General features: G+C 46.9%; 1 protein-coding gene across 1 annotated transcript in view; it reads right to left on the reverse strand.

The window, feature by feature from the left end:
- Positions 1-14,893: 14,893 nt before the first annotated feature.
- Positions 14,894-24,924, reverse strand: part of LOC147659113 (membrane-bound transcription factor site-1 protease-like) — a gene marked incomplete at its 5' end in the record, with an annotated part of 181,947 nt that continues 171,916 nt past the window's right edge. The window contains 2 exons of the mRNA XM_086951966.1: positions 14,894-15,734; positions 17,307-17,437. Coding sequence (XP_086808092.1) covers positions 15,538-15,734; positions 17,307-17,437 — 328 coding nt within the window. The remainder of the gene's footprint in view (positions 15,735-17,306; positions 17,438-24,924) is intronic.

The following is a 24,924-nucleotide window of genomic DNA, read 5'->3' on the forward strand; positions in this document are numbered from 1 at the left end:
AGATGGGACGCAAGTCCCCTTTGTCCTTCTTGGGGACCAGAAAGTAATGGGAATAACAACCATGTCCTACTTCCGTCCCAGGAATGCGCACGATTGCCCCCTTGGCCAAGAAGGCAGTGTCTTCCTGTCGGAGAAGCGCAAAGTGATCCCCCGACATGCAGAGGAACTGAGGTGGCATGGCCGGGAGGGTAGACTTGAAGGGGAGGGAGTTGCCCCTCTGGACGAACTGAGACACCCACTTGTCGGAAGTGACAGAACGCCAATGGGGAAGGTGATGGTGAATCATGGCACCCACTGGCGTTGGGTGCGACCCGAAACTCAGACTAGGAAGGCTTCGAGGTAGACTTCGCAAAGGAGGAGGTGGACTGACCCTCACACGGCTTCCGGACCCACGTCGGCGACCTCCACGCCCACGCTGAGTCTGGGCCTGCGCAGGCTTTTGACTGAACGAACTGGCAGGGGTGCCTCTGCCATGGCCACGAAAGGAATGAAACGTAGATGTGGCCAGTCGCGTGGCGGAAAGGCCCAAGGACTTGGTTGTAGCCCGAGAGTCCTTCAAACGCTCCAGTGCAGTGTCGGCCTTATCACCAAACAGGAGAGTGCCGTCAAAAGGCATGTCCATGAGCGAGCTCTGGACATCCAGGGAGAACCCAGTAGACCTCAACCAGGCGTGATGTCGAAGCGCCACGGTCGTGGAAATTGCCCTACCGAGAGAGTCAGCGGTGTCCAAGCCACAACAAATGGCGAATTTAGCCGTATCCCTACCCTCAGCCACAGCCCGAGACAGCTCAGTCTGGACCTCCTCAGCCACAGAATCCCACAACGCGTGGGAATAGCGGCCCAGGACGCATGCAGTATTCACTGACTTCAGACCTAAGCTGGCTGAAGAGAACAACCGCTTGCCAAACTGCTCCAATTTTCTAGAGTCCTTATCCGGCAGGGCTGTGGCAAAGGCACTCTGAGATGTAGAAGCTTGAATGACCAGGCTTTCGGGTGTAGGTTGAGTGGTCAGAAATGCAGGGTCACCTGGCGCCGGGCGATGATGTCTGGCGGCGTTCTTATCCACAGGGGCCCCTGTGGCAAGCCGTGACCAAGTGCCCAACAAGACTTCAGTGAGGGCATCATTAAAAAGGCAGCAGCAGCTCCAATAAAGTGGATGCCGGCCGGAGCACCTCAGTGAGGAGATTAGTCTTCAGGGTCACCGTGGGGAGATCGAGGTTAAGGACCTCAGCAGCCCGACAGAGTACCACTGTTTACGAGGCACCTTTCTTCATAGTGGGTGGGGGAGAGGCAAGACATCAAGGCCACCGGCCTCTCCCAAGTTGTCCACTCAGTCGTGCTAAGAATCACAACGGCAAGCAAGCGGGTCCTCAGACCCTTCCCAGTCATCCTCCACCGGCGCCGTAGGCACGGGACCCGGCAGTGGGGCAGGGACCGGGGAAGGAATAAACTGCACTGGAAACAGAACCGAGAACGGCGCCGGGTCCCAATTCGGATCCCAGGCAGGGACAAATCCGTCCGGGAACCAGGGGAGAGGCGGAACCACAACCCCAAAGCTAAAGAGGATGAGGGAGCGCCATTGTGTTTCTCCTCATGCCTTGGGAGAGTGGTTCGCCACCGCAGAAGACTACACCCTGCACTTTGGAGCAAGGAAGGAGTAAGAAGTTGCCAGCTCCTGCTGCTGCACTCGGAGGTGAGGGCAGTATGGGAGCCAGCGGGAACAGCAAGGTATGGGCTACCTCAGCTGTCCTTAGCGTTTGATGGCATGGTGGTGCTTGGGTGGATCTTGGGCAACCCCATATAAAAAGAAAAAGCCACGCAGAGCGAAGCAGCATGGCACAGAAAATGCACAGAGGGAGTGCCACTCATACAATATTCACTGCTCTCTGAGGAGCACCTTGTGGAGCTCTTCAATTTAAACCGGTTTGCTCTACTTGTGGTAGCCCTAGGAGTACCGGGACACCGCCAAAGAATTTAAAAAGTGGTATGTGGAGCTGTAGGAGTGACAGCAGCCTCCCAGATGTAAAGTTTACACACTGACCCCATGTTTCCAAAGTCAATGATTCCATTCCCCTTTGGTATTTGCATGCAATATTCAAAATATTTCCCAAGTTTGGAGCTTTTACGCTACAGCTAAGAGTGCAGACCACTTTCATGGCTGTATGTACTATGGCCTAAAGGTGTTTAAATACAAGGTTGCGTTAAGTGCCCTCTAGGGGCTAATTCTATGTTTAAATGTAATGTAATCAAAATATCTGAAAGAGACACTTTAGTGATAGATTGCTTACCTTCGAATATCCCCAGGTGTCAGACTGGATCCGGAAAGTTTTGCTTAGCAGTACACCTACACGTCAATAGGTGGCGTCCTGCGGCTCAGCGTCTGTCGCTGGCGTCGTATGCGCCGAGATGACGTCACAGAGACTACTAAGGCGCCACCCATGTCCGCTGGCGTCAGTGCTTTTTTTTTTCTGCGCCAGTAAGTGCAGATCATGATTGAGCACATACCTCAGTCATTTTTTGACTATCTTTTGGGACTTTTGTCTCATGTTGGTTCTCTCTGGTGCTGGTAGGAATGCCTGGTTTAAGTCCTGTGGGACCTGCCGTCGCAATATGTCGGTGGCGAACCCTCATGACGTCTGTCCTCTACTGTCTGGAGCACGACCATGACTCATGGGTCGTGTCTGGACTGTAGGGCTATGGCCCGAAGGCCTTGAGGGAGCAGCGCCGGAAGTTGCTTGAAGTTTGGCACTTGTCCCCGCGCTGTTTGAGATCCAGGGGTCGTTCCCGTGACCACTCGGGGAGCTGTCATCACGGCTCCTCGGGTCCAAGTCTTCACACTCGGGTTCTGGTAAGAGATGCCACAAAAAGAAGTCGAAGAAGCGTTTTCGCTCTCCGACGTCCCTTGTCGGGCTCGGATGGGGACGAGAGGGACAGGGGCTCCGGGTTCCTGGACATCGTGGTCATGATGTCCGTCCGGATCAACACCGTCTTGCTGTACAAGTATTTCTGAAATGCTTTAAGGGCTAGGAATATTGCTAGCAATTCCAGTTGGTTGATATGCATCCGTTTCTGTTTGTTTGTCCAGAGCCCTTGTACTGTGTATTGAAGGAGATGGGCTCCCCAGCTGTTAGTTCTAGTTGTGGAACCGGCTCTTGGAACAGTCGCCCCTTGGAAAGGTTTTATGGGTTCCACCACTGCAGAGAATTGGGAGTGCGACTGTCTACCAACACTAGGTCTTATTTTCCCTTGAGCCTGGTTCCATTGCCGTGCTAGGCATTCCTGTAACGGGCGCATCTGAAGTCTGGCATGGGGGACGATGAATATGCAGGAGGCCATCATGCCTATGAGCTGCATGAAGACTTGAGCTGGCAAAGAGTGATTTGGCAGGAATTTGCGAATGAGTGTCTACATACTGGCTATCCTTGCTGAGTTTGGATATGCCTTTGCCACGGAGGTGTTTATGGTGGGTTCCAGGTACTGCTGTTTCTGGGACGGTTGCAGATGTGATTTTGTGTAGTTGATTGAGAAGCCTAAGCTGTGTAGCAACTGGATTGTCCGAGACGTGTGTTCTGCACATTGTTGGTACGATTTTGCTTGTATTAGCCAATCGTCCAGGTAAGGGTACACATGGACATGCTGCCTCCTGAGATGTGCTGCCACTGTCGCTAAGCATTTTGTAAACAATCTTGGAGCCGTGGTAACCCCGAAGGGCAAAACCTTGAATTGGTAGTGTTGACTTTCTATTGTGAAACGGAGGTATTTTCTGTGGGCTGGATGGATGGGTATGCGGAAATACGCATCTTTGAGGTCCAGCGTTGCTAGGAAATCCCCTTGTTGTAGCAACGGGGACGCACTTGTTGTAGTGTTATCATATGAAAGTGCTCCGGCAGTATGTCTTGATTTAGGGGTCTGAGGTCCAATATTGGTCTGAGAGGGCGGTCCTTCTTGGGAATAAGGAAGTATAGGGAGTACACTCCTGTCCCTTGCTATTGGAAAGGGACTTGCTCTATGGCCCCCTTTTCTAGCATGCAGTTCACCTCTTGTTGTAGCAGGGTGATGTGTTCTCTGGACATTGGACGATGTCTGGGTGGTATGTTTGGTGGTATAGAAGTCAGTTCTAGGCAGTAGCCAGACTGGATAATTTCTCTCACCAACCTGTCTGTGGTAATTGCGTTCCAGACAGGTATGAACTGTTGGAGTCTGCCCCCGACCAGTGTTAAGTGGTCTGGAGGCAGCGTAATGGAGTCACTGTTTTGAGGCAGTGGAGGCTCTGGTGTTATTGCCTCCATGTCCTCTCCCCTTGGTATTGTTACCTCTGTAACCTCCTCTGGTTGTGTTTTTGTTAAAGGAACCTTGTGTGTTACTTTTGTATGAGGCTGTTTGTGAGGTATTTCCTCGTGTAGTCGCTCTGTACGAGGAGCGACTAAAGGAGCCTTTTATGTTGCTGAAATTGCAATGCCCCCATTGATTTTGCCATCTCTGTGTCCTTTTTCATTTTATCCAAAATGATTTTGACAGAAGGGCCAAATTGAAAATCCTGAGTAAGAGGCTGGTTAAGAATGGTGGACTGCACCTCATTTTTAAAACCAGAAATACGCAGCCATGCATGTCTGCGGAGTAGGACGCTAGTGTTGATTGACCTAGCTGCAGTATCAGCTGGGTCAAGCGCGCATTTGATGGAGGCGTTTTGTTGAACCTTTTAAATGGGCTTTTTTCCATCGACAGTCGGCTCACGTGGCGTCGAAAAGGCCCAACGGCCCGCGTCGACGACCGCTTGGAGATGGAAGGCTGGATCGAGTAGAGAGGTACAGAGCGAGAACAATACCGTCGAACCAAAGACCTTTTGGCCTTTAGAAAAGTTTTGTTTTTAATTCCAAAGTTGGAGTATTGGAGTTTGCATCCGAACCCAATGGCGGAAAAAAACCAATCTGAGGATGGAGAAGATGCCCATGCGCACTGTAGACCAGGGGGGGAGTCACCCATCTCGTGATACATTGAAGACTCTTCCAAGACAACCAGTGCAATCATCCGGACCCAACACTAGGCGGCGATCTATGCACAAGATATGAATTCAGCAGCCCACATGCCTCGAACCAGTAAGTTACACTGACTTTCCCTATCAGGGTACACTTACATTAGAAGGCCTACTACAGGCCAAAATCTATTCCCGCAGTCTCTACTGCGCAAGGCTGCCTGTGCACAATTACCAAGCAGCGTACAAAAGTAGTCTCCCAAACCCAGCCAGCACATGGGAGCACATGCATGAGTACACATGTAACCAGCCAAGTGCCCTTATACTTGTTGCATTGTAGCAGCCTTACCTTAAAAGGCAGACACTGGCGATATACATGTGCAGTCTGTTTGCCATGGGATTACCATGGGTGAGACATTTACTGAGACTTACCCACTGTATTGAAATTGGTGAAACCCAAATGCAACAAAATTGTACAGAGGCAATGTCACCAAAGTGGGCATCGCCTTCATGGTGGCATTTTGCTCCTTTTCAGAACCCGCTACGTTAACTGCAAAAAATATGTTCCAGATCCAAGCTGCTAACTAGGAACACTTGTAGATGAAAAATCCATGTAATTACATTTTTTCACCCTCTCGTCCAGCAATTTCGATTATAAACCCACAGCATATAGTTTTAGTTGGAAGGTATAAATGAACAAATTACTTACCTTAGGTAATGCTGTTTCTGATAGAGACTATCTAACTGCAAATTCCCAAGGCATCAGACTGAATGCGAAAACGTTTCAGTACTACCCCTGTACAATGGTAGGTGGCACTGGAGGGATCCACACTTATGCGGTTCTGATCTGGAAATGTGCGCAGCCTATGTAGGCACCACTTGCACGCGCTGATGGCAGTTGCATTTGAGCCTGTCCACACTCCCAAATGCAGAGCCCCAAAAGCAAAGTGATGTGACCAGTATGCAGATTCCTAGATTGGGGATCTTGCTAATGGATAGAGTCCAATGCGTAGCATTGGGAGGATGGGAGGTTCTTGGAGTAATCTGTGGTTGAATAGAGCCTGTACTAGAAAGAGTATTTACAAAGTAAGTAACTTGTTCTTGTGATAGAGACTTCTAGCAGCAGGCCTCATCTTTTCAATAGATACCAGAGGAGTACCTAAGTGGATATGGGTCAGTGGAAGTACTCAAACCACGCCGGACCGAGCAGGCAAAGTGCCCTTCTCAGCAGACTTGGATCTCCAGGCAATAGTGCTTCATGAACATGCAGATGTAGAAGTCTTGCATGTGTCTAGGACAGGGACTCCGCATGCTAGCGCAGTAGTAGCAAACAGGGCCCTGTTAGAATGAGCATGTAGTCCTGGCAAAGGCTGCTTTTTAGGCAGTGCATAGCAAATTTTAATTTAGAGCACGATCTAGTGCAAGATGGTATGCTTCTTTACAACCTTGCCTTTTTTTTGCTTCAGCAAACCCCACAAAGAGCCACCCGGTGCGGTTTTATTCAATCGATTTTGGAATGGAGTGCTCTTGTGGGGTCCAAGAGATGGAGTCTCTCCTTTTCCTCAGAGTCGTGAGGCACAGTATAGACCATCGCCAGAGTGATGGTTTGACCGGCATGGAGTGGAGTCACAACTTTCAGTAGATAGGATGCCTTAGATCCCAGAACCAGCTTATTAGCACAGAACCCGATGGAGCCCCCTCTGAGCCTCTGTGGCCCAAAGGCACGCCAAATATGAGGCCATAGTGTCATAGAATTCTTTATGCTGGCTGGGTGGGAGTTGCTCCAGCTCCTGGAAAGGCAGGGAAGCATGGAGCCGACCCAGCTGCAGGTTCTGCAGAACGAGGACTAGAGCATCGAGACTCCTGCCAGGTCGGCGAGAACGAGACCTCCAGGGCAACCAGTGTGGAACGGGCCACTAGCAGCTTTAGGGATCGCTCCCTCAAATCTTTTGGAGCCATGATGTGGCAATCAGAGCACGCCTTTGAGTCATGGTCGCGCTTCATGCACCAGTGACAAATTAAGTGTGGGTCTGTCACAGATATGGCGCAATGGTAGGCGTCGCATGGTTTGAATCCAAACGTCGTCTTCGACATTGTGAAAAAAACGACGTAACAAAAATCAATGAACAAAACGTTAAAAAAAGCCTTTAAAAAGTGACAGAGGGTAGCGGTCTTCACGGACCTGTGCTAGCTCACACAGAAAGAAAAGAACTGATGTCAGCGCACCAAGGTAGCACCTATATAGGTGATGCAAACTTCACTTCCAGGGCAGACGACACGGACGACGTCATGTGGAACCGACAGATGCCACCTACCAGCACGCTAGGGTATTGCTCAGGCAAAAGACTCCAGGATCCAGCCTAACACCTGGGAAATTCTACGTTACGGAATCTGTGGCTAGATGTCTCCATCAGATGCAAGGGCCTGACGGGCTAAGGACAGAACAAACAACAGCATCAGACAATTGGGTCTGAGGGTGTTAATTTGGCATGTCCTGCACCATACCCCTCTTGGCTACTTTACCATCCAGACAATAGTGCTTTATGTATGTAACGAGGGACGCCCACAAAGCTGCCAAATGTCGAACAGGAACTCCACAAGCCAACGCAGTGGTAGCAGCTTTGGGTAATTACCAAGGAAAGTAGGGGAAATAATCTAGGATATCTGCGACACCTTGGACAGGGCTTAACTTAATGTTCCATGGGCTTACCTATTAGTCTATTATTATTCCTAAAATTTACAGTGTAATCTAGATCTTCAATTCTTATATCCCTAAAGTGTACAGTGTAATCTAGATCTGCAATTTTTGCTAAAGGTTAATACCATATGTTGTAAACCTTCAGTGTTGAATTTACATAAGACGGAATATTAGAAACCATAAGTCATCATATTTTTGTGAAATGATTTGTTGATCTTGTGGCCCTAAGTGATCTAACGCTTGGCGAGATATTCCAAATAGTGACAACCAACATGTGTTTCACCCCATGGGGTGTGTCGGCCTGGGGCTTTTATGAGGCTAAAAAATACTTCTTAGTAGAGTTCTTCGATTCTGGTCTGAAACATTAAGAGAAACGGAGGCAGATGATCCCGGGTCAGCAATATCCAGAATCAGAAAAAGTCTGTGGCTAGATGCAGTCTTGAACAGAGCTAGGGCATGCTGTGTCAGTCCTTGCAGACTTATGGATTCTAATACTCATTCTAAGTCAAATTCAACACTGGATGTTTACAATATCTGGGACTAACCAATACCCAAAATTATGGTAGCAGCTTTCCGGAAGCGGAAGGTACTTTTTAGCGAATGTGTTGCAGAACTTAATGTGGAGCACGATCCAGCGGGTGATGCACAGGCTTGCCTGTTTTCACTCCAGAAAACCCCACAAAGATCTGATCGTCCAACTGGGGCTGTCTGGTAAACTGGGGCTGTCTCGTACAATCTATGTAAAAGCTCAGCACTCTGTTGGTGTCCAAACAATGGAGTCTCTCCTCAGAGGTGTGATGTGGAGTATAGAACACTGGCGAGGTGATGTTTTATCCAATGTGAAATGGCGTCACAATGTTGGGAAAGAAAGATGCCCGTGTGTTCAAAACCAGAAGATGGTGTACGGTGCATTGACAAAAAAGCTTGAAGCTCCATCATATGCCGCACTGACGTTAAGGTGACGAGGAACACTGTCTTGAGGGTGAGGAGCATAAGGAAAGCTCTGAAACTGTTCCAATTAAGTGTACATTAGAAATGTGAGGACCAATGTGGCATGATAGGGAGTAATCAGTGGTCGTAAACCTTTCAAAAAGCGCAGAACTGGAGATTTAAAGAAGACAGATCTGACAACTGGAAAAAGGTCAGAAAAGCCACAATGTACCCTTTAACTGTGACCAGAGCAAGGCCCTGCAGGCTAGTGACAAAATTAATAAAACATCAGTTAACTCTACCTGAAGGAGGTCTATCTGAGGAGTACCATCCCAAGCCAAAAATGTGTCCCAGCGGCAGACGTATACAGTTTTCGTTAAGGGAATCCTAGCTGCCAAGATGACATCAACTATGTCCAGGTGAAGATTGAAGGTGGAGATTGCGAATGCCAGGGTGCAGAACCATACCCTGCTGCTGCAACAGCAGATCCTCCTGGATGGGCAGCCTGATCAGAGTACAGATACTCATGCCCAGGAATTCTGGATATCACACTCTCCATGCTCATTCCAGGACCACTGTGATAACTTAGGCCTGCTTTTCCTGATCTTCTTGAAAACTGGGGGGGGGGGAAGGAGAAATATTGGCGACAAGGCATAAAGGAGTCTTCTGTTCCACTCGAGGTGGAAAACAGGAAAACATCTCTGAGTGAGAGACTCATTGGAAACTCCACTGAGCAGAACTATTGATATTACACAATATCTGTGGTGGCGAACAGATCGTGCTACGGTTCTTTCCATTCACAGAAGAGACCTCATGCCACCTCTGGGGGTAACTGCCAATCGTGATCAATAGGCGCTGATGGCTGAGATGGTCTGCCCTGGTATTCAATGAGCCTACTAGGTGGTTCACCACCAGGAATATGCTTTTGTGGTCCAGCCATTTCCAGAGGCACAAGTACTCCTGGCACAAGGTCCGTGACCCTACTCTGTCCTGCCCCGTTTGTTGCAGTACCCTATGGCAGTGGTGTCGTCCATGAGCACCTGCATCAGCTTCCCTTTGATGGATGTCAGGAAGGCTTTAAACACCAAGCGGATGGCCCTCATCTTCAGTAGGTTGATATGGAGGACCATGATCTCCACCTCACCCAGATTGCCACCCCAACCCAGAAGCGATGCATCAGTCGCCATTGTGAGCTCTGGGTGGGGAAGGGTGAGGGGGTCTGCCAATGGCCCAGTCGTGGTCCAGCAACCACCATAGTCTGACCTTTCACAGTCTCATTTAAAACCTGAATGGAGTCAGAGCGGTCCCTTGATGTTGGGGCCACTGGAACTACAAGTCCCACTGCAGAGTCTGCATATGCCACCTGGTGTGCTTAACCAGCATGATGCAGGAGGCCATCAGTCTCAGGATCCTTGAATTCAAACACACTCAAATCGTGAAACAAGGCTGAAAGATCAGGATCATAGCCCGAACGTCCTGGACTGTTTCCCGGGGGAAAGGCATGAACCTAAACCGTGCTTATAATGACTCAGATGAAGGGCAATCTCTGAACAGGAGCTGAAGTCTGGGGGTTTTTTATGACTCTCTGGGATGAGCCAGCTTTCAACAACCAGTCATCTAAGTATGAGAAGACTAGCACTGCAGACCTCCAAAGATGTGTTGTTACCACCTCTATCACTTTCGTGAACACCCAAGGGGCACTGGTGAGACCAAAGGGGAGCACAGCACACTGAAAATGCACCTGCCCCACCACGAACCGCAGGTCGCGCCATGGAGCATGCAGGATTGGTATTTGGAAGTAGGCATTCTGCAGATCCAGTGCCACCATTCAGTCATCAGGATCGATGGCAGGCTAGACCTGGGTCAGTGTAAACATTATACATTTTCTTTTCAGATTAAGGCAGTGATAGGGCGCAGCTCTAAAATCAAAGACCCTTAGCCCCCCCCCTAGCATCAGAAAGTAGCGGGAAGAACAACCACTAACTACTTCTGGCTTGGCTCCCCCCTCGATGGCCCCTTTAGCCAAAATGACTTCCACTTCCAGCTACAAAATGGAAAGACAGCCCCCGTGAGTTCCTGGAGGGATGGTGGAAGGTGCGGCGGTGCAGGAAGGAAATGTGTGACATAGCCCCTCTGTATAAATTGCAGGACTCACCAATCAGGTGCTATAGCCTGCCAACTCAGCACCATGCCAGCGAAACTGCTAGCCACTTAGGTTGAGCTGAATTGGCTGATAATATGGGGTACCCCTGCCAAAACCACAAAAAGGTAGGGCTGATACATATGAGCGGTTGTGTGCAGATTAGCCCAGGGAATATGCTGTGACCTTGCTCTCATTGTACCTCTCTCAGTGGAGTCTGCCTTGTCCCCATACAGGCGACTCCCTTTGAATGGCATTGCTCATGAGGGAGAAATGGACATCGCCTTAAAATCCAGAGGACCATAGCCAAGCGTTGTAGCGAATGGTGACACTGGTAACAGTAACAAAGGCGTATCCTAGGGAACCGCTGGTGTCCAAGCCACAACTAATTGTGAACTTGGCTGTGTCACAACTCTCCTGTACAGCATGGGTGAGGACAGAGTTGGACACAGTCAGGGACACCTGGGAGGACCTAAACCACTCAGTCCCGACGGGTGTGAGAACCGCACCTCAGCAGGTGACTGGGGTTCACAGACCTGAGCATGAAGCAGGTGGATGAGAAAACCCTCTTCCCAAAAGTCTCCATCTGTGTGTACTCCCTCTCAGTGAAGTCGTTGGAAATGTATTGAAATTAGTCTTACTGGTAGACACCTGCACCACCAAGCTGCTAGGTGAGGGGTTTAACCCTTTCGATGCTGATGACGAGCTCAGCTCGTCATGATGCACAGTTGAGCTGTGCTGATGACGAGCTGAGCTCGTCATGAATACAGCATAAGAGCAATTTCCAGCACAGGGGGGGAAAACGCCTAGCAGCCAAGGTGTTAAAGATAAAAAATGCAGGGTTGGGCAGGGTGTGACGTGCAATTTGACAGTTAACCAGGTAGCCTGAGCGAGGTTTGGCCCATTTCCCCAATAAAGAATCAGTAAAGGCCATCTTAAATAGTAAGAGGGGTTCAGCAGATGTCTGCCCAGGCTGAAGAAACTTGTTAAGGTCATTAGTCCTGACATTGAAGGTGGGAAGCTGAAGGGCAAAGAGTTTAGCCATCCCAAGCATAACCATGGATTAGAAAGCTTTCTCCTCAATGGCAGGGTCAGGGGCTGAGAGGAGACCAAAGTCAGGAGAGTTATCAAGGCCACTATGTGATACGGTTGATGTGACGGGGAGGGGGGCGTAGTTGATGATGAGGGGGTAATTGAGGAGAATTTGTGGCCCCCTACTTACATGTCACATGAAGCCTTGTTGCTTTCTGTACAGGCTCCCTCGACTGCCTGTACCTTTAAGGCCCCAGAAGATCATACCGACAGAGGAAGGCAAACCATAGCCTTTCCTGGCGAACACCGCAATCAACCAATCCCGGAAGAGAAAACAGCGGGCAGGTCTCAGAGTACAGAGAGAGAAGACACCAGAAAGAAGAAAAGATCCAGGGACGAGAGGAACCTTCGATCTGGAGGGAGACAGAAGATCTGTTCCTCACCCTGGGGAAACACCAGGTGGCCACCGGTCTTACAAGCCGCCCCATCACGTTCCTGGGGGAGTGTGACTGGCCAAGGTACTTGCTCGCGTGCAAGGGCTGATGGGGAAGTGGGGTGAAAAAAGAAAGGTGGACGAGGGTTTTACCTTTTTAGAAAACCACCTCAACCAAGTTAAGTTGGTAGATAACTAAGAGCAGAGAGCTATTAAAGCACGAATACTAATGCTAAAACTAACGCCTTAACCACGGAGGGTTCATCTTTTGATTTTTTGGGACTCTAAAATTGGCAAAATAAGTGGACTAGAGTCATTATAATTTCGTTTCAAGCACTCTGTGATGGGCCAAGGAGTATTTTATTTTGTGTGAAAAAAAAACCTCACTTAAAAATCCTGGTCATAAATCCTGAACACAGACCTTTTCTTTCTTTTCCTTAGAAGGGAGCGTCCGTCATTGTGGTGGAGGCGTTCATACACCTATAAAAGACCAGAAGCAGGAAAGAAGAAGAAGACACCCAATTATAAAACTTGCATGTATCTCTTTTGGAACAATAAGTTCTGAAAAGTAAGAGGAAACAGTACTATGGCATTCTTTTGCATTATACCCAGGTTTACGATGACAGTTGGCCAATCTCATTACCCGCATGGTAATTATTATTCAAATCCAAGCTGAACAGGGAAAGCAAGAAGTGCATTTGTCGTGTGAAGGCAGAGTAAGTAGAGGAATAGGAGCCTCTTCTGCAGCCCGGCGCAACTTTGGTTGTGTTGAACCGGCGTCAACTTGACATCAGGGGAATATTGGGGCCTCATTTTACAGCATCAACTAAGTCTGTGCTGATGCGCCAGGGACCAGTCTGGGCCTTGATGCCTAGAGTGCAGCCGGATGTGGCCCTGGTATTGGCTCAGTGGGGCCAGCTGGTGCCAATGGTGAATAGACTGATGGTAAACCACGTGGAGATTCTCTCAGCTCTGTAGAGCCCACAAGCGCATCAGAGGGATTTGGCAAGGATCTGTAGAGTAGGAGCATGGCCACACAGAAATCTTAAATATGGTTATAAATGGAAGGCGACAACTGAAACTTAAGCTGCGCTGTAACAAGTTACTGGATTGGCTCTATAGGCGAGCAACTTCGGGAGGAAGATAAAGATGTACAGAGTCACCCCCCACTCCTTCTTAGAGGCAGTGAGAGTGGCAGAGCCCTGCTTAGATTTCTATGTTTTTTGTACTTACCCAAAGATCTGGATTGAAAGAATACAGACCACCAAAACTACAGCGGTGTCTCCTGAATCTTGAATGGGTCTGGGACCGAACTTTTGACCTGGACTGGTCACGTACGGAGTTTTACGGTGCTAGGCAATGTAGAGTTTTGCCTCGTATGGCCTTTGGGGTTCATTGACATGACTCGAACCTAGGCACTGCAGGTAAATCTGGTGAGGATTCGTCACAGACAATCATTTGCTACAATCCTTACAGGGCTTAAAACTTGTTGCTCTGGGAGTGGACATGTCCCTTGCACACAGTAAAACAATTTGTTGATCGTGGTAAGAGTCTCAAAGAGAGTAGAGATTGATCAGGATCAATGCACGTCTGATGATGCAGAAAGAAAGGAACCTACATCTGCATGCAGGAGTCGCGTCTACATAGGCTCCCCATGTAATTTTTGTCGGAGAGCGGAGTGAGTGGAGAACCGACTGGCACCACCAGCAAATGTGCAGAAGTACTGCTGAAAAGTTACCAGATCCGGTATGACACCTGGTGAATATTCAAAAGGAGACAAAACTGTGCTTACAAGTCTCTATCAGAAAAGCAACATAGTTACTGAAAGTGGCAGTGTTTTTTTGTAACTGGATGTTGTTTCTCTGTCCTGTTGCCAAATTGATCAACGCTTAGAGAACACTACACCCAGTGAATCAGAAAATATATTTAACACTGCAGTCCCATACATAAAATGTTCCCCAACTGCACCTTTACCATCCAAGTCAATAAATTAAAAGCAATTATTTCTTCAATAACTCTTATGTGAGTTGTCTTTGTACTAGCACAAAGCCAACTCACATTCGAGTTATTGAAGCTCACTCAGATTCATCGGTCTCAAGTCCTTCAATAACGCTCAATAAATAAAATCAGTAACAGATCTGAAACTTCGATGCAGCCAGCAGGTTTATGGTGAAAACATTGCACTCCAGGAAACTGGCTAGCTGCAACTAGAAATTCAGTTAACATTCACCCTTTGAGCAAATAATACATTGTGCTCTTCCAAAAATTTCGCAAAACGTCTTAAATGACAAACAAGGCTCAAGATCAAGTGTCTCTACGCAGAACAAATCTTACATCAACTAAGCTATGTTACATGTGCACATTTAAGCACTAATTAAACAACAAAACATTTAAAGTGTTACGCACCTGTGCATCAAATAACTTTTCTCCCACAGGGGCATGTGTAAAGCCCATTTCAAGTCTTGCTAATTATTCCATTCTTGGATTCCGGACAGCAATGGTCTGCTGTCAGGATAAACCAAAATGATTTGCCCAACACCTTAAAATACATTATTTTAAAAAAAATCCAGGCAAAGCCTCCGTCTAAAACGAGCACCAGCACAACATTCATCTGAACTCCAGAAACCTTCCTAACCAGGCTTAAATCATATTGGGTATTAAAAAAAAAATACATCACATTATGCAAGATTTCAGCTTCATGTAGATGATGAATATTTATTGAAAATGTATTTCACCAACAATGGTGAAATCATAACCAAAACAATTACAAAACTCTTGATAGTTAAGTTATAAAAAATAAACTGGTCAATGTCTCACAAATTTAGGCCCAGTTCCCTTCCAGATCGATTTGTGCCCCTTCATCTGTGGTGGATTTTGAACTTCTTCCTCCATCGAAGAATAAACATGTCAGACACGAATCAGGAAACAGTTCAGAAAATTGCAATTCATCCAGGAATTTTTTCTCTTTCATTTTGACAACCAAGTAGCAAAGTCCATAAAGTGACATTTTTTCAATAATAAATATAGAAAATAGTTTATCAAATGTCAGTTCATTTTTTTGTGTTTTGTTACTTTCTTTTAAAAAAAATTATATTTCTCGCTGGATATGTAGAGAATGACACCTTTATTAAAGAGAATAATATGTCTTTGGTGAGATATCGTTGCTCAAAAGGTGATATTTACATTCCATCAGGCGAGTCTGTTTGCCAGCAAAGCACAGAGTGATTGCCATGGCAGAGCTGTTGTACAAGCCAAACCCAGCTGGCCTCCTTGGAGAACAAACTCCACTCTCATATAATAGCCTGCACATCTTTTAAGGTGCCCGTCGTTAGTCACACAGATGGCGTCTTTGGTTGATGGAACTGCTGGATGATCTGTGGTCGCTTGACCCGTGGCTTCCGTCTCTTTGGCTTGCTCTTTGCTTTGTTGAATTGCACCACAAAAAACGCCAAGACCAGCATGGCCCCAAAGAAAGCAAAGACTGGAATTGTCTGCCCCACATCTTGATTGTAGCGACCAGGCATTATACCTTTAAAAAGAGAATAAGAATTACTATTTTCCCTGAGAAATGGGTTCTGAAACAAGATTCAATTTTCCGGTTGATGCCAGAAGCATTAGTAAAACAATGTATGTAAATCGGGGATTCAACTTGGTGGATACTTCAATTTGCAGACAGCAAGAGGATTAATTGCCGGGTATTGCAGAAAGCATACACTAATTAAACTAGTAGTTTGAACTTAAAACTCTAGAAGTAGAGGCTGAACTTGCACAAGGTGCATTAGAGATGTATGACAGTAACTTAAAACAGTTGCCTTACATTCCAGCAGCAAAAAAGCACTAAGTCGGGGAGACTTGCAGAGTCTTGCTCCAGCTGTTTACTTGGCATGGGACCCAAGTACTTGAAAGAAAAATTCCATCACTACAGCTCTGGGCGCATGTGGCGCTCCAGTAGCCAGCAATTGATCCAGGTTCCAAGAATCAGGAAGGCTAGGCAAGGAGGCCGAGCTCTTTCCTATAAAGGCCCTATCCTATGGAACTCACTTCCCCTCACTTTAAAACAAACTGAAAACTTCTTGCTGTTTAGGAAAAAGTTAAAAACACACCTATTCTTGACTCCTTAGGATATTATTTTTCATTTCTCCACAGCTTACCGTTACTAGGAGCCCTTCCTGGAAAAGCATAAGCGCGGAGATACCCCTACGGGGGTTGAATCCTGCGCTATATAAGAACATAAATAAATAAAATAAATAAATAAACTCCAATCAAAACTCCTTGCAGCTGGACTTTCAACCCCTTTTTAAAGCTCCTGGAGGCCACATGAAAGATTAATGGTACAAAGCATGCTTACATACAGCCTGGTCCCAGCATGTCAATAAATACAGAAGTGTGGACACTGATGCAGGACTTCATAAAGCATCGTACAGTCCATGTTAAAGACTAAGGGCAAGACTGATAGTTTGAGACCGTGACGTTTCAAGATTATGTTGGGACATCTGTTGCACCACTAGAGGTCTTAAACCATTAACAAAATGGCAGCAAGGAGTTTAGTATTGGAAATATTTTGTAAAAGGTCATTTTTTACTTGCAATTGAGCAGAAGCGACTCTTCAACTGTTGGGAAGCAGTCGTTCTTGCCGTCAATTCCAACTGAAGATATTTGTGCTGATAAGTAGCCTACATTAACCAGTAGTGACTTCAGAAATTTGCACAGACAAAAATAGAGTGAGAGTAAAACACCGTCACACTATAACCAAAACAACTTTCTTTCACAGAAACGTTATCAATGCCGTTCTCACATTTAAATTTGTATTATAACACTTATAACACCATGGCTAAAACAACTACACTGAATTCTATTCAAAACAAACTTTTAGTCATGCACTGTAATGATGCCACAAAAAGAAGCAACATTTTCCCATACAGTGGGGATCTAAACTGCATCATCGACTCCCTCTCTCCAAGCTTCGAAAAATGTTCAAATAAATCAAAATTGTGTACAAATCTATCCCAACTGATGAAAACATTGGAGGAGTTCACCGCAAAAGTCATTTTGTGACAAGTTCTGAAAGTGGTTTTAGACAGCAATACATTCAGACACTAACCTCCTGGAATGTCCCAAGCACCACTTTCTCCAGGTGAAAGAGGTCGGACTTGGGGACGACTCTGCCGAGCATTGGGCAACACCACCTTATCCAGGTCAATTGACAAAAGCTTTTGATGTTTCCAAAGGTTACTGCAAAGCAGAAAAGTTGTGATAATTACCAATGTTCGTTTATCAGGTATTTATTTTTTTATTAAAAAAACACCAACATTTTATTGGCATTTTGTGTCATTTAACATTAAATACATCAATGGATTACTCAGCAGTGCATACAGTGAATGGGCGTTATTTACCAATAGAACATCTCTTACATTTGAGCAATAAATTACAATTCGCACTGTATTTTTTTGTTTTAATTACTTTTGAAGTACTGTATTTCCCAGAATATAATGCCATTATGGGGAAAAAGTATGGGAAACAAGACATTAGTCATTAGTCTGTTGTATCAAAGAAAAGATAATATTGTTGTAACAAGTAAACATATTCATTTAGAATTTTGTTGTACTCAAACAAAAAGCAATTATTTTAGAAAAATGTAAGAAGTTCCAAGAATGTTTCATTTAGGCATAGCTACCATTGAACAATAGGACTTATGTCTTGCAATGTGCAGCAATCTGACACATCAGCAGTCTGCACTTATTCTTTTCAAATTCACAGCTTAATACAAATGAAAAACATTTTGTAGGAAGCTGGCTCTTTATATAGTGGACCAAAAAGAGGTACACTGTGCCAAGAGTCTAGGCAACCACAAAGGAATTACAGAGGCACACATGCCAACCCAAATACTGTCTTTTGTGGTAGTGTGGGCGAGCAGCTAAGCATATCAGAGTGTAGTGTTCAGCATTTAGTGCATGCATAAAGGCAATATATGAGACACACACACCCAGTTAAGAAATTAGACACCATCTTCTAAAAATAACATACTTTTATATGAATTTAAAAACCGAGATCTGAATCAGGCAAGTACTTTTCAAGTTATGAATTTTTATAGTTTTCCAAAGTTAACTCACTTAAGGTAAATATGGGGCAAGGTCCAAGGCCACACCAACAGGTAACCTCAGGGGGCTCTGGGGTGTCAGAGTGGAGAGATGTGTCACAGCATTGGTGTCCAATTCACTTTAATGGGGAACGGTCGGTTGCAAAAAGGCTACAAGCAGGAACTGGGGGACCAGTCCGGGGTAAGACCACAGGGAGACTCCCTCGGACTCGGGCTCTGGGGCGCAGGTGCAGATGTGCTTTGAGGTATAGTGAGGCTGCAGTCACAGACTCACTCTTTGTCTTTGTTTCTGCTGCAGAGGGGCAAACCGTGCAGCTGGGCCACTACTGGGTTTCACTGACCCCGAAGTCCCTTGACGTGCAGGTCGATTTTCTGCGTTGGTGTCCAGACTAGACACAACAAGCCTCATTTGCTGCAAGGGGCCCAGGACCCCAGGTATTTGTACTGTGTGGCTCCGATCAGTCCTGGCGTCCGAACACTTGGAGGTAGATGGATCTGACCTGTAGGAGCAATGCTATCTCCTCCTGGGTGGCTGCTGTGTCTTGGCAGCCAGGCCTCCCTTGACAAAACATGTATATGTCAGTTGGAACAAATTTGTGGCTTGGTTCGGTACTCCAGGAAAAGTTATCTAACAATTTATTTGTTTTGCTCTGTGCACAGTTAAAGGGTACCTTTTGGCCTTTTCAGATTCTTTGTAACTGCTAGATCAGCCCTCAGTGTTAAGCCTCCAGTTGATATGTATTTTTTGAAAGGATTGTAACATTTGTTTCTCTCTCCCTTTGTCATGCCACAGGTGCTGAGAGGACCAAGTCCACTAGCCTTTTGTAACCGGTCATATCAATTCTGTTCATGGTATGGCTGGACAATATGATCACCAGTGTCATAATCATTGTCCAAATCCATGGCAAACAGGGAATGCAGAGCTTGTGTTCTCCATTTTGAAGGCTCAGGTGGAAGAACCAAGGCGAGTCAGTGTATAATGGGCATGTTGGACAGGCCACGTGAAGGGCTTGCCTCCTCCCCGCATGACAGGGCCCGAGCCCCGGTCCTCCAGATGTTACCCACAGAAGCAACCCGCACCCCGTCTCATGCGGGACTCCTGCCCCCGGACCTCTCTGTATCAGGGGGCCGTATCCCTTCCAGCTCCCTCGGCCGGCCGGCCGCCATCTTGGACACTGCACCATGAGGCCGCGTGGCCTCAGATCGACCCTAACCCTGGGCCTGGCCAGGCCCCGACATCCCGGCACCACCATCCACCCAGGAGATGAACGGCCCACTTGGCAGGTCAATGGGAGAAAGAAGTGTCGATGGCTCTCCCCCGCCAGGTGCCGATCGCACCCAGCTCCCCCGGGCGCTGGCTCCACCCCCCTGCTGGGTGTCTGGACTCCCTCATCCCGGACCTCCCGACCTCCAAGCGCGAGGGTCGGGACATCAAAGGGCGCCAGACCTATAACTGGGGCGGCCCCAGAGCAGGAAGGCAGTTGTATCCTGGAGTCGAGAGACACCGCGACGAACTCATCCTTGACGGACTACTGGCGCTGCCGTAGTCCTGCCTTGCGAACTATTGTCTTGCCTGCTGACGCTGCTGCAACCTTTGAATCCTTCAACCTCGTCGGGACCTGCTGGCACTGCCGCGGACCGTTGTAACTACCATCTTCATCGGGACCTGCTGGCACCGCCGCGGACCGTCGTCACCTTCGATCATCTCGGGACCTGCTGGCTCCGCCGCAGCCCGACCATCTAGAACGCCGAGCTCGAGGATTGTGAGCTATCCATCGTATCATCACCTCTACCAGATTGGTAACAAGACTGTCCCGCTACCCCCTTCCCATCCAAGAGACTAAAATCGAGGGGACCCCTGAGTCCAGACCTCCTTGTACCATTCTACCGTACTTAAAGATTGCATATAAAGAACGTTCAACCTTATCATTGTGTGGTGCACATCTGTGGGGGGGAAGTTACTCGTCTGTACGATCGTTGGAGACGGCTCTCCACGGAGACCTCTCCCCTTGTCCTCGGCCGACCCTCCCGGTCCGTCTAACAGGGCACCTGGTCTTCAGCCGTCGATGGAGTCCACACCGGTGTTTAAGTGTCAGAAACCAGTGCAGACTTTCATGTTGGTGGTAGAGTCAGAACGGAAGCCCAGGTCAGGCCCATGACGCATCGGAGGGTCCAACAGGTGCTGCAGGCAGAATCTAGATAAAGGGCCTCTCAGCTCCATGGGGCCTGAAGGTGCGCCAGACAGAGTAGGCAAGGATCCTAAGAGTCGTAGCATAGCCTCGCAGAAATCTATCTTTTTAGGAGAGGTGAGAGCCAGGAAAACTTGGGTTGTGCTAGAACAAGTTGTGGGATAGGCTCCGATATCGATCAATTTTGGGAGTAACAGAGAAGTAGGGGTCCACACCTTCTCAAGAGAGCAAGAGCAGCGAGAATAGAACTGATACTGCCTTAGATTTCTTGTGTTTTTTCTTTGACTTATCCAACAACTTCGATCGAGACAAAGGCCGACCCCCTGGAAGAAATCCTGCGACTCCAGGATATGTAATGGGACAGGGATTCAATTTCTGACTTGGAGCGGGGCTGTCGTTGAATCTTCCAGTGCTTGGAGATGTACAGTTTCTCCTTGAGTTCTCATACGGCCTTCGGGTTCATCAATGCGCAATCACTGTAATCCTTAGAGTTGTGACTCAACCCCAGGCGCCAACCTGATGAGGGTCTGGTTGACAGTCCAAACAAGGTTTAAAACTGGTTTGGGAAATGGCATTTCCCTGGCACTCTGTTTTACAATTTTTTTAGGAAAAGAAGTGTCTTAAAGAGACTAGATGCAGCTCCGAATCCACGCCTGATGTCGTAGAAAGGAACTGATGTCAAATTACGTGAGTTATGCCTACTAAGGCTCTGCATGTGGTTTCTGAAGTGAAACAAGAGTCCGGGTGGAGCTGCACCGCACCACTTACCAACACGCGGAGGGGAATACTAAAATGGTGACAAATCTGCAGCTAAAGGTCTATCAGAAATGTACTTTTCCTAAATATTTATCAAAGATCCTACTTCAACAGTAACCTGAACTTTTAATAGTAATACAAAAAAAGTGGTTGACTCATTCCTGTAGCTTATACCAAGACCAAGTTGGCAGAAATAGTGTTTTGTTCTAAACTTTAGTTCTTCTCATGTGAACAGCTACAACCCCTTTACAGTAAAAAAGCTTTTGGGGGCTAGTCACTTCAGGTACACGCCAACACAAAATTCATGCATGCACCACTTAAATACTAGGCACCCTACCTTGTAGGCTACAAGGGCCTACCTAGGGTGTGACATTTAATATTTAAATTCTAGGACTCAAATCGCTTGCAGGTTTAAAAGCTGCAATAGTAAGGTAAACATGTAGAGGTGAGCCATGTAGACAAGTGGATAGCACACAGGTGTTGCAGTCAACAGATGACATTTAACTTTCCGTGCCACGGAGTATTTTTCCTTCTGGAAAGTTAAATAGGACAAATTAGGTTTTTCCACTTTTACCATGTTTTAGGATTCGAAGCAGTGCATAAAAAAGGGTGTTTTTCACATGGTCCTAAGCATCTGAGGAATACATCTCCAAGTTCAAGTGCACAGTCACTCAAAAGAGCCAGCAAAGGGAGGGGGGGGGGGGCTTTGGGTGATGTAATAGCTGCGACAAACTAAGGGCCTTATTTAGTGTTTACCCTGTAAAATACTCCATAAAAAATGTGGCTGATATGCTGTCCACCGTATTACAAGTGCTGTTTGCTTTGACGCACTTGTAGTACAGTGGAAAGGACATCCGCCACCTTTGTGACAGAGTATCCTCTCTGTCAAACTTTACATACGTCCTGAAGAGAGTGACTGTGGGTACCGGACCTGAATCTGGAGTCCCCAAATGTGTCAAGTTCTGATCCTCAAGGAAGTTGATGGACAGAGTGGTGTGTGTGGGTCGTGTACCTCCAGGTATGGTGCTCCAAGTGTGAGGCGATCACCTTTTGGCAGTAGTGGAGGCGGTTTTTAAGGGGCACAAATAGAGCCGGGGCTAGACCTTTCTAGTGATTCTGCTCTTTAGTCTGGACCCAAAGTGTGACCAGGGCCTTGGAGAGGACTGCCTTGTGTGTGAAGGAGCATCACATGCTCGCCGCCTCAATAGCTACTCAACCAGTGGGGGAGCTGCGCTCAACAACAGGACAGGAGGTAGAGTTAGGTGATTGACCTATGCCACATTGGGACAATAATGGAGGCCATCTACAGGAGGCATTGGGCTTAATCCACATTGGAAGCCACCAAAGTCAGAGCAAAATCAAAATTCAGTCTTTGACTGCTGCCCAGGAATACGGACCAATGAGCTCAGACCAGAGCTAGTCTTGATAATACAAAGTCTTCGGAGAACTGGATTTAGACCTTGAGAGATACTCTGCTCTGGGTTGCATCAAGCTCTTCCCATGGCACTTGACAACAGAATCTATCTGGAACATGTGCTGCAGTAGAGGTGAGGTGTGTGGTAGTTGGTGCTTCCACCTTCCCATGAGGTCTCTTGTCATTTACATAAGGCCATAGATTGTGACTTTCATGTGCAGATGTGGGCTCCTTTAATAGGTGCCTCATTATCTCAGAAGATAAAGGTTATCACCAAAATGTGGGACACAGAAGCTATAGGGGTTAGCTACTCCCAATGACTGATGACACTACACATGTGGTTTTCCAGAGATACTCATAGACATTGCTTTCAGCAAAATGGAACATTAATGATATCTACCGCCATCAATGACCTACAGAAAGAAGGTTGTTGTGAACAAATGAGATTAAGTCTGAAGGAGGGAGAAAAGTGATGCTGGTAAACTTTCTTGGAAAGTTGTTGAAAAGGGTTGTAAAAAAAGGTTGGAACAGATTGGTAAGGAGCATGACTGAAGACCTGAAAAACAAAGCAATTGTCTGCATCTCATCTAAGAACAAAGTTGTGAACTTATTTACTTAAGGGAAGTATTGGTGCTAGTAAGGTGGCTTAGTGACAAAAATCGAGAGAGAGGAAATTGCTTGGATGGCCTTAGAGAGGAAGTCCTTGTAATACAAATATATTTTGATGGCAGAGAAGAGGGTGATGTAGTGTTTTAGGATGCTGGCACACTATAAAACGAGAAAGGACTTAAAAATATAGGTTACTTTCCCAAGTACATTTTTTAAGGAAAACGTCAGCAAGCCAGACTGCTGCAGAGGCGAGGACCCTTTAGTCCAGATATAGGAATGGTTTCTAAGGCCCCATATCCTGATGCAATTGTAAGGTCACCTTTTTTCAGTGAAGCACCTCACCAGCAAAAAATGTGTTGTTGTTATACATTAATCTGCAAGGGCAAAAGACAAGTCATTATTTTGAAGTTATTAGCAAAATAATTTTGCTAAATTATTTGAAATTAATATATTTTACAGTTGCCTAAAGATGTGGCATGTCTATAAGCCTTGTACATCAATATAACAGTTTATATGATACTAGATATAGGCTAGCTAGTGTCTCTACCAGATAAGGCTTTACAGAAGGTAAGTAACTTGTTGATCTGATAAAGACCTCTAGCCACAGATTCCTTACCTTAGAATAGAGAATCAAGCATACCACCCCCAGAGGTGGGTCTGCAGACCAATTTCATATAGGAAGTCCTGCAGGACCGAACAGGCAAAATGCCCATCTCGATGGACCGGGCTGTCCAGGCAGCTGTGCTTTGTGAACGTGTGCATGGAGGCCCATATTGCCGCCTGGCAGATGTCCAGGACCAGAACGCTGAGTACTAAAGCAGTGGTCACAGCTTTTTCACTCGGGTGGAGTGAGCATGCATGCAAACCCTCAGGGGGTCCTTCTTAGCCAATAAGCCCCTCATCAGCCAGGGGCTTCATACCCTGCCAACCTAGGGCGAACAAAGCAAGCACAAGCAGATGATGGAGGGAGCGCTGAAACTCTTCGGATACTCACTCCCAGTCACAGATCTGGGTTGAATCCATCATCGTTCTTTAGCTCACTTTGCCACCTCAGTACAGGCTAGGTATATGAAAATCAGTCTTGACCCCGTGCCTCATGGGAACAGTCCAGTCCGGCTCCAACTGCCAAGCCAGGTCTTCCTTAAACCGGAAACAAGCATCCTGGGACCCGTTTTGGGGTAATACCCCTCTTCGGCCAGGCTAGGTTGAATAGCAGGATGATGGATTCAATCCAGATCTGTGACTGGGGGTGTGTGTCTGAAAAGTTTCAACGCTATGTCCATCATCTCTTTGTGTTTGCTTTCTATACACAATGCCACAGATCTTCCCTAATGGCATGTGTATACTGTCTTTTTGGAGGGATGTTTGGCTGCCAAGATATTGTTACAACTGTCGCCGCTTAATCTCCACGCAAGAAGGCAAAGAGTTGACTGGTTTGGGTGGAGGACCCCACTCCTGCTGCTGCAACAGGAGATCATCTAGAAGGGGCAGCCCAATCGTAGGATCGATGGCCATGCCAAACAGCTCATGATACCAAACTCTCCATTCCCAGCCCAGAGCCACAAGGATGACTTGGAACGGTCGTTTCCGATCTTCCTGAGAACTTTGAGCAGGAGTGGTATGCTCAGAAAGGAGTATAGGAGGCCGGAGCTCC

Source organism: Lissotriton vulgaris, unplaced genomic scaffold (assembly GCF_964263255.1).
Source record: "Lissotriton vulgaris unplaced genomic scaffold, aLisVul1.2 SCAFFOLD_3064, whole genome shotgun sequence".
In the NCBI taxonomy this organism is placed as follows: Eukaryota; Metazoa; Chordata; class Amphibia; order Caudata; family Salamandridae; genus Lissotriton; species Lissotriton vulgaris.